General features: G+C 41.7%; 1 protein-coding gene across 1 annotated transcript in view; it reads right to left on the bottom strand.

The window, feature by feature from the left end:
• The window catches only part of ATP13A5 (ATPase 13A5), a 104,361-nt gene extending 94,457 nt beyond the window's left edge, over positions 1-9,904 (bottom strand). Inside the window, exon 1 of the mRNA XM_026016473.2 lies at positions 9,745-9,904. Coding sequence (XP_025872258.2) covers positions 9,745-9,804 — 60 coding nt within the window. The 5' untranslated portion in view covers positions 9,805-9,904. The remainder of the gene's footprint in view (positions 1-9,744) is intronic.
• Positions 9,905-14,322: the final 4,418 nt, after the last annotated feature.

Raw genomic sequence — 14,322 nt, 5'->3', positions numbered from 1 at the left:
GTCTCAAAAAGCTGAGATCAAGGTGTCATGTGGGCTATGTTCCTTCTGGAAGTCAAGGACTTCTTTCAAGATCACATCGTTAGTGGAAGGATTCAGTTGTTTGTAGTTCTGAGACAGAGACACCCATTCTCCTGGTTGTCGGACAGCAAGTCACTCTCAGGTCTCAGGTCTTAGAGACACCCAGAGTTCCTACCACATTTGCCACATAACATAACATAACATTATCACAGGAATTAAAGCTCATCATATTTATGGGTTCCACCTTACACTCAACTCAAGGGAATCATCGAAGGGCAGGGTCGATGGAGAGTTGTCAGGTTAAATTCTCCCATGACGGAAATAAATCGGAGAGGGGCAAGATGACAGAAGAGCAGGGTCTCCAAGTCACCTGTCCCCACCAAATTACCTAGATAACCCTCAAATCATCCTGAAAATCTACGAATTCGGCCTGAGATTTAAAGAGAGACCAGCTGGAATGCTACAGTGAGAAGAGTTCGCGCTTCGATCAAGGTAGGAAGACGGGGAAAAGGAAATAAAGAAACAAAAGGCCTCCAAGGGGGAGGGGCCCCGCGAGGAGCCGGGGCGAGTGTCCCCAGGACTGGAGAGCCCCGTCCCGGAGAAGCAGGAGCTGCACCAACCTTCCCGGGTGGAAAGGGGCTCGCAGGGAGTTAGAGCAGGACCCAGGAGGGCGGGGATGCCCTCGGGCTCCCTGGGACACTAACAGGCACCTGCGCCCCGGGAGAGCGCCCCGAGCTCCCTAAGGGCTGCAGCGCGCACAGCGGGACCGGGAGCAGCTCGGAGGGGCTCGGGCGGCGGCTCCGCCGAGGGGGCTGCGGAGCGGGAGGCGAATCCAACAGCGCAGGCCCCGGAGCACAGGGCGCCGGGACACAGCCCAGGATCCGGCCTCCCCCGGGACAGGCAGAGGCCGGGAGGGCCCAGGACAGCAAGGAGGCTCCTGCCCCAGCTGAGCAGATCAGCGCCCCGCCCCGGAGCCTCCAGGCCCTGCAGACGGAGAGCCCCGGAGCTACTGCGGGAGCTGACTCCAGGGCTGCAGAGCCGGCCCCGCCACTGCGGTTGTTCCTCCTGGGGCCTCGGGGTAAACAACCCCCACTGAGCCCTGCACCAGGCAGGGGCAGAGCAGCTCCCCCAAGTGCTAACACCTGAGAATCAGCACAACAGGCCCCTCCCCCAGAAGACCAGCGAGACGGACCAGTTCCAAGGGAAGTCAAGGGACTTAAAGTACACAGAATCAGAAGATACTCCCCCGTGGTTTTTATTTTTGTTTTTGTTTTTTTGATTTCTGTTTGCTTCCCCCACCTTTTTTTTTTCTTTCTCTTTTTCTTCTCTTTTTTTCTTTTTTTCTTTTTCTCTTTTCTTTCCTTCTTTCTCTCCTCTCTTTCTTTCCTTTTCCCAATACAACTTGTCTTTGGCCACTTTGCACTGAGCAAAATGACTAGAAGGAAAACCTCACCTCAAAAGAAAGAATCAGAAACAGTCCTCTCTCCCACAGAGTTACAAAATCTGGATTACAGTTCAATGTCAGAAAGCCAATTCAGAAGCACTATTATACAGCTACTGGTGGCTCTAGAAAAAACCATAAAGGACTCGAGACACTTCATGACTGCAGAATTTAGATCTAATCAGGCAGAAATTAAAAATCAATTGAATGAGATGCAATCCAAACTAGAAGTCCTAACGATGAGGGTTAACGAGGTGGAAGAACGAGTGAGTGACATAGAAGACAAGTTCATGACAAAGAGGGAAACTGAGTTAAGAAGACACAAACAATTAAAAGACCATGAGGATAGATTAAGGGAAATAAATGACAGCCTGAGGAAGAAAAACCTATGCTTAATTGGGGTTCCTGAGGGTGCCAAAAGGGACAGAGGTCCAAAATATGTATTTGAAAAAATCATAGTGAAAACTTTTCTAATCTGGGAAGGGAAACAGGCATTCAGATCCAGGAAATAGAGAGATTCCCCCCTAAAACCAATAAAAACCATTCAACACCTTGACATCTAATAATTAAGCTTGCAAATTCCAAAGATAAAGAGAAGATCCTTAAAGCAGCAAGAGACAAGAAATCCCTGACTTTTATGGGGAGGAGTATTAGGGTAACAGCAGACCTCTGCACAGAGACCTGGCAGGCCAGAAAGGGCTGGCAGGATATATTCAGGGTCGTAAATGAGAAAAACATGCAACCAAGAATACTTTATCCAGCAAGGCTCTCATTCAAAATGGAAGGAGAGATAAACAGCTTCCAAGACAGGCAGGAACTGAAAGAATATGTGACCTCCAATCCAGCTCTGCAAGAAATTTTAAGGGGGACTCTCAAAATTCCCCTTTAAGAAGAAGTCCAGTGGAACAATCCACAAAAACAAGGACTGAATATATATCATGATGACACTAAACTCATATCTGTCAATAGTAACTCTGAATGTGAATGGGCTTAATGACCCCATCAAAAGGCGCAGGGTGTCAGACTGGATAAAAAAGCAGGACCCATTTATTTGCTGTCTACAGGAGACTCATTTTAGACAGAAGGACACCTACAGCCTGAAAATAAAAGGTTGGAGAACCATTTACCATTCACATGGTCCTCAAAAGAAAGCAGGGGTAGCCATCCTTATATCAGATAAACTAAAATTTACCCCAAAGACTATAGTGAGAGATGAAGAGGGACACTATCTCATACTTAAAGGATCTATCCAACAAGAGGACTAAACAATCCTCAATATATATGCCCCGAATGTGGGAGCTGCCAAATATATCAATCAATTAATAACCAAAGTTAAGACATACTTAGATAATAATACACTTATACTTGGTGACTTCAATCTAGTGCTTTCTACACTCGATAGGTCTTTTAAACACAACATCTCCAAAGAAATAAGAGCTTTAAATGATACACTGGACCAGATGGATTTCACAGATATCTACAGAACTTTATATCCAAATGCAACTGAATACACATTCTTCTCAAGTGCACATGGAACTTTCTCCAGAATAGACCACATACTGGGTCACAAATCGGGTCTGAACCGATACCAAAAGATTGGGATCGTCCCCTGCATATTCTCAGACTATAATGCCTTGAAATTAGAACTAAATCACAACAAGAAGTTTGGAAGGACCTCAAACACTTGGAGGTTAAGGACCATCCTGCTAAAAGATGAAAGGGTCAACCAGGAAATTAAGGAAGAATTTAAAAGATTCATGGAAACTAATGAGAATGAAGATACAACCGTTCAAAATCTTTGGGATGCAGCAAAAGCAGTCCTGAGGGGGAAATACATCTCAATACAACCATCCATTCAAAAACTGGGAAAGACTCAAATACAAAAGCTAACCTTACACCTAAAGGAGCTAGAGAAAAAACAGCAAATAGATCCTACACCCAGCAGAAGAAGAGAGTTAATAAAGATTCGAGAAGAACTCAATGAAATTGAGACCAGAAGAACTGTGGAACAGATCAACAAAACAAGGAGTTGGTTCTTTGAAAGAATTAATAAGATAGATAAACCATTATCCAGCCTCATTAAAAAGAAGAGAGAGAAGACTCAAAGTAATAAAATCATGAATGAGAAAGGAGAGATCACTACCAACACCAAGGAAATACAAACGATTTTAAAAACATATTATGAACAGCTGTACGCCAATAAATTAGGAAATCTAGAAGAAATGGACACTTTTCTGGAAAGTCACAAATTACCAAAACTGGATCAGGAAGAAATAGAAAACCTGAACAGGCCAATAACCAGGGAGGAAATTGAAGCAGTCATCAAAAACCTCCCAAGACACAAAAGTCCAGGGCCAGATGGCTTCCTAGGGGGATTCTATCTAACGTTTAAGGAAGAAACCATACCTATTCTACTAAAGCTGTTTGGAAAGATAGAAAGATATGGAGTACTTCCAAATTCGTTCTATGAGGCCAGCATCACCTTAATTCCAAAACCAGACAAAGACCCCACCAAAAAGGAGAATTATAGAACAATATCCCTGATGAACACGGATGCAAAAATTCTCAACAAGATACTATCCAATAGGATCCAACAATACATTAAGAAAATTATTCACCATGACCAAGTAGGATTTATCCCCGGGACACAAGGCTGGTTCAACACTTGTAAAACAATCAATGTGATTCATCATATCAGCAAGAGAAAAACCAAGAACCATATGATCCTCTCATTAGATGCGGAGAAAGCATTTGACAAAATACAGCATCCATTCCTGATCAAAACTCTTCAGAGTGTAGGGATAGGGGAACATTCCTCAACATCTTAAAAGCCATCTACAAAAAGCCCACAGCAAATATCATTCTCAATGGGGAAGTACTGGGAGCCTTTCCCCTAAGATCAGGAACAAGACAAGGATGTCCACTCTCACCACTGCTATTTAACATAGTACTGGAAGTCCTCGCCTCAGCAATCAGGCAACAAAAAGACATTAAAGGCATTCAAATTGGCAACAAAGAAGTCAAACTCTCCCTCTTCACCGATGACATGATACTCTACATAGAAAACCCAAAGACTCCACCCCAAGATTGCTAGAACTCATACAGCAATTTGGCAGCATGGCAGGATACAAAATCAATGCCCAGAAGTCAGTGGCATTTCTATACACTAACAATGAGACTGAAGAAAGAGAAATTGAGTCATTCCCATTTACAATTGCACCCAAAAGCATAAGATACCCAGGAATAAACCTAACCAAAGAAGAAAAGGATCTATACCCTAAAAACTATAGAACAGTTCTGAAAGAAATTGACAAAGACACAAAGAGATGGAAAAATATTCCATGCTCATGGATTGGAAGAATTAATATTGTGAAAATGTCAATGTTACCCAGGGCAATTTACATGTTTAATGCAATCCCTATCAAAATACCATGGACTTTCTTCAGAGAGTTAGAACAAATTATTTTAAGATTTGTGTGGAATCAGAAAAGATCCCGAATAGCCAGGGGAATTTTAAAAAAGAAAACCATAGCTGGGGGCATCACAATGCCAGATTTCAGGTTTTACTACAAAGCTGTGGTCATCAAGACAGTGTGGTACTGGCCCAAAAACAGACACATAGATCAATGGAACAGAATAGAGAACCCAGAAGTGTATTCTCAACTCTATGGTCAACTAATATTCAACAAAGCAGGAAAGACTGTCCACTGGAAAAAAAGACAGTCTTTTCAATAAATGATGTTGGAAAAATTGGACATCCACATGCAGAAGAATGAAACTAGACCACTCTCTTTCACCATACACAAAGATAAACTCAAAATGGATGAAAGATCTAAATGTGAGACAAGATTCCATCAAAAATCATAGAGGAGAACTCAGGCAACACCCTTTTTGAACTCGGCCACAGTAACTTCTTGCAAGATACATCCAGGAAGGCAAAAGAAACAAAAGCAACAATGAACTATTGGGACTTCATCAAGATAAGAAGCTTTTGCACAGCAAAGGATACAGTCAACAAAACTAAAAGACAACCTACAGAATGGGAGAAGATATTTGCAAATGACATATCAGATATAGGGCTAGTTTCCAAGATCTATAAAGAACTTATTAAACTCAATAGCAAGGAAACAAACAATCCAATCATGAAATGGGCAAAAGACATGAACAGAAATCTCACAGAGGAAGACATAGACATGGCCAACATGCACATGAGAAAATGCTCTGCATCCCTTGCCATCAGGGAAATACAAATCAAATCCACAATGAGATATCACCTCACACCAGTGAGAATGGGGAAAATTAACAAGGCAGGAAGCCAGAAATGTTGGAGAGGATGTGGAGAAAAGGGAACCCTCTTACACTGTTGGTGGGAATGTGAACTGGTGCAGCCACTCTGGAAAACTATATGGAGGTTCCTCAAAGAGTTAAAAATAGACCTGCCCTATGACCCAGCAATTGCACTGCTGGGGATTTACCCCAAAGATACAGATGCAATGAAACGTCGGGACACCTGCACCCCAATGTTTATAGCAGCAATGTCCACAATAGCCAAACTGTGGAAGGAGCCTCAGTGTCCATCAAAAGATGAATGGATAAAGAAGATGTGGTCTATGTATACAATGGAATATTACTCAGCCATTAGAAATGACAAATACCCACCATTTGCTTCAATGTGGATGGAACTGGAGGGTATTATGCTGAGTGAAATGAGTCAATCAGAGAAGGACAAACATTATATTGTCTCATTCATTTGGGGAATATAAATAATAGTGAAAGGGAATAGAAGGGAAGGGAGAAGAAATGGGTAGGAAATATCAGAAAGGGAGACAGAACATAAAGACTACTAACTCTGGGAAATGAACTAGGGGTGGTGGAAGGGGAGGAGGGCGGGTGGTGGTGGGGGGTGAATGCGTGACGGGCACCGAGCTGGGCACTTGACAGGATGAGCACTGGGTGTTATTCTGTATGTTGGCAAATTGAACACCAATAAAAAATAAATTTATTATTAAAAAAAAAGGAAATAAATCGGTCTGGGTTCTACCAACTTCTACGCTGTTCCGCACATCAGCCTCTCTATTGGAAGACAAGTGCCTTGACTGTTCTTTGGGGAGCTATTATTCCCAATGTCTTTTAAATGATTCTTATTTGTGACATCTAGCTCTCCCTCTAAATACGCTATACTTCTTGTGTGAATCTTAAAATTAAATATAACTCCCTAAAGGTTTCCTAAGTAGTACAGATTATAGCAGAATTATTACTTCTTCTATTAGACTTCGATTGAGACATCCAAGGCCTAATTTTTGTGTAGCATTATCATCCTGGCAACTAAAATGCAACCACAACCAAATGAAGCTCTTTAATTACTTTCTCATGTACAGCTTCTGAGCCCCAGTCATGGAGATCCTCACCTTGTAGTTTGAGGATAACTTTAAACACCAACTCAACATGGAGGCCTGTTACACTGCATTTATCTCCTCCTACATTCAATTCTAGAAATTTGACCCTTGATTCTGTTGCCTAGATTGTTATCTCTCCCTCAGAGTCAGTTGCATCTGTCAGATGCAGATTACATAAGCTTGTCTTCATCCGAGTTGTTAATATAAATGTTGAAAAAGACACGAAAGAGCCAATAGGGCGTGATTTTTTATTTTCACTTTTAACCCTTTGAGTAGGGTTTGTGTGTGTGTGTGTGTGTGTGTGTGTCTTTTAATGGAAGATGAAGAGTATATCACGTTGTTTAAAATAATTTAAGCATTCAAAATTCCTGATTTTTCTTACTAACTCTTCACATACCATTTGTCTTTGTAATTGTAGACCTCAAAAAATTATCGCTCCCCAAGTGTAATCAGAGAAAGGGGAAATAGTCCCAACCTCAATTTCACTTACCATATGCAGTTACGCATTTCTCAACTTGCACATCGAAAGTCCTGACTCCTCGGTTGTAAATGAACTCTTTATATTTTCATAGCACTTCCCACTCTTCGTATGTGACCCTTGCAAACCTTTTAAGTTCAGGAGGGGTAAGTAATGTTGTCCTTGGGCAACCAATAGGGTCCCAAAATGTAGCCACACCATGGGGTCAGCAGTGGGTCCTTAACTAAAGCCCACATCGGCTGTCTTAGAGTCTAGGAGTCCTCCACTGTTTCCCAGGAAAAAGTTTGCATGAAGTGAAGTTCTCTCCTGCCCTATCTGTGTCCTCCACACCAAGTAGCCATTCTGCCCTTTAGAGCTACTCCCAGTTGTAATATTGACACTTAGTCAGTAGGTATCTATACAGAGGGAGAGAACCAACAGAATGGTGAGCTTTGCAATTTAGGTAAACAAAGCATCTCTTGTGTCTCAGGGCAGAATCAAGATTATCTCCAGAAAGTAAATGTAGCAAGAATGGCCAAAGAGGATTGTGAAACAAAGGCTAACGTTGCACACAGTGTGCCTCCAGACATGCCTGGCTGAGGAGAGATATCTATGTTCCCTCCGCAATCAAGAGAATTAAAATACTAGGTTATAAACTTTACAAACATGGCACACAGGGAAAAATAAAGAGCAACCAAAGATTTTCATGAACACTCAATCACACATTAAAAAAGACTTCAGGAGCAGCACAGAATTGTTGATCAGTGAACACAGGTAAGTAGGTTTTAGTTCTTTAAATCCTTTTAGTCCGAAGATTGTAAGTGCTATGCCATTGTCAGGATCAGTGTGGTGTGATAATAGAAGCCACTGAAGTGAACCATGCTTGTAATTTAAATTTCCTCATGGCCATATTAAAGAGGTAGAAAGAAGCAAGTGAAATCAATTTTCATAATATATTTCATTTAATCCAATATATCCAAATGTTGTCATTTCGGTGTATAACCAATATAAAAGTTACTAATGATATATTTTACTCTTTTTTTCTTTTGATGTCTTCAAAATCTGCTATGTATTTTATACGTACAGCACATTTCAGTTTGGTCCAGTTACTTTACTAGTGCTCAAAAACCGCATGTGGCCAGTGACTGCCTTCTTGGACAGTGCAAGTGTAAATGAAATCACTTATTTTCTTTAGGTTAACAAAAAAGGATCTGTGGGTAGGTGTGGATTTCCCACAGATCTCATGGGGAACTGGGAGGCCAAGCAGGAAACTGATACCCTTCTGCTATGTGAACCATACCCCTTGGGCCCTTTCCCTGTGCCGTGTGCCCTCCCTGTCCTGGCTTTCACACTCCATCTCTCTCTTTCTCACTGCCTACCTCTAGACATGATTGGAGTGTAAACATCATGGAGCGTGAAGGAGGAAGTGGCCTGGATTTCCTGCCTGTCCCTTGCAGACTGAAGACCTTATGCAAGTTACTTTACCTACATGGTAACTTTCTATGGTTTACCTATCTGGTTTCTTACTATGGAATAGGATTAATTCTTTCATCACTGTGTTCTGAGGATCAAATAAAATAACAAATGTAAACTCGTCAGTCCCAAATAGACACTATAGTTTTCAAGCTTTTAATGATTTTCTTTTTTTTTAAAGATCTTCTTTATTTATTTGAAAGAGAACATGCATGAGAGAGAGAGAGAGAGAGAGAGAGAGAACTAACAGAGGGTAGACGATGAAGAGGGGGCAGAAGGAGAGGGAGAAGCAGACTCCCCACAGAGCAGGGAGCCCAATGTGGGGCTCGATTCCAGGACCCTAGGATCATGACCTGAGCCAAAGGCAGATGCTTAGCCAACTGAGCCATCCAGGGGCACCAATGATAGTTTTTCAAGATGCATATATGTTTGGTAGAAAAGGTAACAGAGAAAAAGAGAAGAGAAAACTTTTGAAAAAAATATGCACTAAATCCCATGCCACACTACAGTTTTATCAGTACTTGGTGCTTAAAACCACCATATGTTCTTAGCATAACTTCAGCTCAAAGCATACTAAGCCTAAGTTTTACAGATATACCAAAAATATAAGAATAAAAAAAAGTTTCAGTTTTTGCCTGAGTTTGCCCAATTACATGGAAACCCAGATGATAAGGGGGAGACACCTCAATGAGCACCATGTGGGGTACACACTGAATACTCTACAAAATGTCTTAAGAAAGAAGAAATGCAGTCTGATGCATATGAGGGCAGCAAAAACTCATCTAGAAGACAATTTTCTTAGCCCTTACCATTTCCCCAACTATAAAATCATGCCCTCAGATTTCAAGGAGCCTCACCATACTTAAACCTCTGCAGTTCCTAAAGCCAGTCCAATACACTAGCACCTGCCCACAGCCTTAGGGACTCTGAGAAGACTAATCACAAAAGGGAAGACTCACCAGTTCATTCTCCTCTCCTGGGTTGAGCAAAGCCCAGTGGTCCTTACTTTTCTCTTCCATTTAAACCAGAACTCTTAGTGTGTCCCTCCAGGTTAACTCTTTGGGGAAAGTCAAAACCAGCTGGGGCTTATGTGAACTCAGAACAGTCACTACTTGTCACCGCTGTTCTTCGGTGCTTTTAAAATCCCGTAGCACATACCTCACCTATTAGGCTAACAAAGAAAAGAAAGGAAATACTCTCCTAAGCCACAGGATTTGTCCATTAATCTATCTGCTTGTTTTGTTTCTTTTTTCTTTTTTTTTTCCCCCTCCCTGGTGTTTATTTGCTGAGCTAAATGCATACGCCTCTAGACTTAAGTTGTTGAACCAGAAAGACGAATACTTTCCTAGGCTGTCCATAAATGTCTCAGCTAATGAGCCACCTTTCTAAAAATCCAAGACAGAGGCACCTGGGTAGTTTGGTCAGTTAAGTGACCAAATCTTGATTTCAGCTGAGGTCATGGTCTCAGGGTCATGAGTTCAAGCCCCACGTGAGGCTCTATGCTCAGTTTAGAGTCTGCTTGTCATTCTTCCTCTGCTCCCCACTTTCTCTCTGTCTCTCCCTCTCAAATAAATTAATAAAATCTTTTTTTAAAAAAAGACAAAAAGATTATGACAAAAAGATAAAAATATTATCACAGTGAGAGATGAATAAGAACCCTGTGGACTTTAGAAAAGTAATGGACATGTTGGGGTGACAATGGGAATGTAAGGAAGAGGGGTTGGCTTATGATGGGAAATGTAGCAAGCATCTTGGAATCAGAAAAACCTGAATTATAATCCCTGCTCTAGTGATGACCCTGGACATATCACTTAAAATCTGAATTTTAGGCTTCTAATATGTAAAATATCAATAATAATTATAGAGTTGATATGAGGATCTAAGATGATATTTGAAAAAAATCAACTAAAGCACCTGTTACACTCAATAAAAGATAATCATCATCACCATCATTGTAACACTAATCGAGACGAGAGTTTTTAAGAAGTAAATATAATAATAATAATTTGATTCCTTTCACTTTCTCTTTTCAGTTTGCAAAAAGTTTTCAAATTAGTATATAATGTGGGAGGAAGGGAAAAGTCTTATTATTAGGGATATCATGTATATTTCCATGATTGTATAACCACCATTGAATTTTATACTTTTATTTTTAAAAAGTACACTGGGATCCATTCAAGGCTTGGTTTATTTGTTCACTATAAAGATTTCTCCTTTTTCTTTTTTTTTTTTAATTTTCTTTTTATTGCATCTAATCCACTGAGCAAAATCCTTGCAACTTTGACCATGGAAGAAAATTTACTGGGAATAAAGACTACAGAGAATGACATTGACTCTTTCCACTGAGAGAGGGGGAACCAGTGCCACCTTGAAGTTTAGGATAGTTCAATGTGCTCTCTGGCCCAGGAGGAAGTAGTCAGTGAAAGTAAACAGACAATTTTTCATGCCAAAGAGGTTACTGAGGTATCTTCACTGAAGAATACTATGTAATCACAAATGTTACATTCTAAGCATCACCAATCTAAGGTAGACTCAGATTTGGAGAAAGGAGTCCTGAGTGTTCATAAAACCTAATTAAAGACTCAAGGAGCAGTGCTCATTCACTTCCTACCCATCAGCTATTCACTCATATTTCTGGCTAAAAGGACATGTCCTTTGTCTGGGTGGCCTGACTTCAGCTAAAGCACCAGGATGAGTCATGATTTACCTAAGAGTGGGCATATGACCCATTTTCAACAGTAAGATGCAAAGGAAAGACAATGAGGGGCAGAGGTCTTCTGGGAAAGATTATCCTATTTTTTTTAATTATCCTATTGATGAAAGAAAGGGAATATTTTCTACTCATGCCAATGAAGGTGGAGCAAAGGACAAATGAGCTTAGATCCTTATGATACCACTGAGCCATGGCACAAAGCCTGAGACTATTAACTCTAGAGATTTTCCAATGTATAATGAGATGTTCTTAATAAAACTGTTGCTGTTTGTGGTTTCTACTGCTTATAGCCAAAAGACACAAAATATAACACTCATCAAAACTTTGTTCAACTCTTATTCAGTTAAACATAAACTCTTCTAATAATCACAACTGTTCACAAATGCCTCACAGGTAATGAACTTCCCAACCCCAGAGATGTGCATGGTATCATCTGGACTATTCACCATAGAGATAATTAAGTCATTGGTCAAAGTTTGTATCAGAAAATCTTGAGGTTCTGGAAGTACTGAGCACTTGCTTTAGCTGCCAGAAGATTTGCTCTGCAGAGAAAATAATAACATCTGCTTTAAACCCTACCTCCTGGAGGATCTGCAACAGATATTAAAGGTCAAAGGATCTACTTCCAGATGTCCATAAATAAGTGAATTCCAGTCAGCATTCAACATAGCTTAGTCAGCCCTTTGAAGGCCACAGGTGGAAGAATCACCAATTGTGTTTATATTTGTAGCAAGTGGGTGAGGATGTAAGAGTGAGGGGATGGGGAGAGGAGAAAAGGGTCTCTTGTAGGGGGAACAGCCTTGGCATTGGTGGAAATGGTGTCCTCTAGGCTGCTCAGCCACAGCACTCAGGAGGATGTAACTTCCATCCGAAGAGACCAGATTCTTGATCTCCTGTGACTGGAAGCAAAACACAGTGCATCCTGGTGAACCCCGAAGGCAAACTCCTTACTAATGAGAAGAAATTGCCAGCACCATATGCCATAACGTCGGGTCTCCAGAGACAGAAGGGGAGGAAGGAGCAGAATGAAGAAATGCAAAGGAAAAGGAGTGAAATGGTCACCTCACACAGGGGCCTGAAGAACTGATTCCCGCAGAACCGTAGTTTAGACCTTATAGGACTTTACTGTTCAGAGGGAAGCCAAAGGAAGTAAAGGACTAAGACAGTATCTCATCTCCTCCCACAGTCCCTGTCTCAGGACACAATTTCCAGAAAACAGGGAAGAAACATGGAGATGGAGAGAGGTTTTCAGAGCTACACAGCAAGATAAAGGCAGACCCAGAACTCAGAGCCAGGTCTCTGGTCTGCGTTCCAGCTTATTTCTACTAGGAAATACTGCCTCCTGTTGTATTTTCTCTAGAACTCTTTTCCGATTCTGGAGAGGTGAAGGACGTGGGGGAACTATATGGATTAGGAGGAGAAAGGGGATATCTCCTCCTCTAGTCCATGAGGCTTATGAAATGAAGAAGTAGTGGGCATAGTGGAGCATGTTAGAACCACGCCTCACCCTCCTACTTGTCATGGACAAGATTCCCCATCTCCACTTCCCCATGACCTAAAGAGAAACTAGTCTGGATTTGGATGTCTTATCTAGATTTCAAAGCTCCCTTGCTGTTCTCTCTACTAACAGCTGGAGCCTTACTAGAGCATCCCACTTCATGAACATTGTTGAATGTCCACAATGGCAAGACTGTTAAGCTGACTGCTTGAACAGCAACAGATGATAACACCTGTCAATGGTTTAACATAGTGGAAAAGTGGGTCTAAGATTGTGGTGGTGGGAGGGCATTGGTGGAGCAGTGGAGGGAAGAGGAGGTCTCCTCTGAGCAGTGACCCTGAGTCCTAGGGTCGTTCCCTCTTATGTCTTCATCATCTTCAGCAAGTAGCTTCTGAGGCTGCTGTGATTATGCAAAAGGGGGGATGCATGGAGGATAATCATTGAAGGTCTCTATGGACCAGTCCTGAAAGAGGTGCTTTGTACTTTTGCTAGAACTCAGCCAGATGACTGTATCTGACTAACCGCACAGTTGACCAGGAAATGTGGCCCACCTGTGTGCCAGGAGGAAGAGGAAATAAAACTGGTGGTCGCTAGCAGTCTCTCCCACACAGACCCTGTGAAGAGTAAAGGAGTAGATTAGGCTGGATCCTTTTCCTCAGGTGACTCAGGGTCTGATGAAAGAGGCAAAACCGTAGAGGTGACCGTTATACAAGGCAAAGAGGAAGGCCTGGGTTATTGAAAACTGAGAAAGAACATCCCTGAGGGGCCCTAATATCAGATAACAGGATGTGCAGTGGCCTATGCATCTGATTCAGTGACCTTGTGAGCTCTTTGCAACAACCACGAGGTTAGGAAGCTACTCACGTTTCAATACATGACTAATCCTCCATCTGAAATATGGACTCACACATATGAGCAAACGTCCGTCTGCTCAATCTGCCACCCAAGCCTTGCCCCTGCACCCCTAAGGACCACTGCACCAAAACCCACACATTCTCAACACGTTAGAACAGAGCAGAGGGAGCTCCCTGTAGGAAACACAAATATGGGCTGTTTAAGGTGAAAGCATGGTTTGTCTTTCCCATTCCCTACTTTAATTTTCTGTTTAGGGGATCCACAAATTGAAAATGTGGTGAATATATCAGAACTTAGTAGTAGTAAAATTCTATCTTATCTGGGGAGAAAAAAGAGCCCAAACTGTGAAAGGGGGCCTTCTCTGATAACTCTTTAGCTTCTTGCTGTCCTGCTAGTTCATTTAGCAAACAGCTTCCAAGCTCTCAGACCAGGGTTAGAACTGAATGGGGTCGCAGATATGAATCAGATGCT

This window comes from Vulpes vulpes, chromosome 3 (assembly GCF_048418805.1).
Source record: "Vulpes vulpes isolate BD-2025 chromosome 3, VulVul3, whole genome shotgun sequence".
NCBI lineage: Eukaryota > Metazoa > Chordata > Mammalia > Carnivora > Canidae > Vulpes > Vulpes vulpes.
This window is presented reverse-complemented; position numbering and strand designations above follow the sequence as displayed.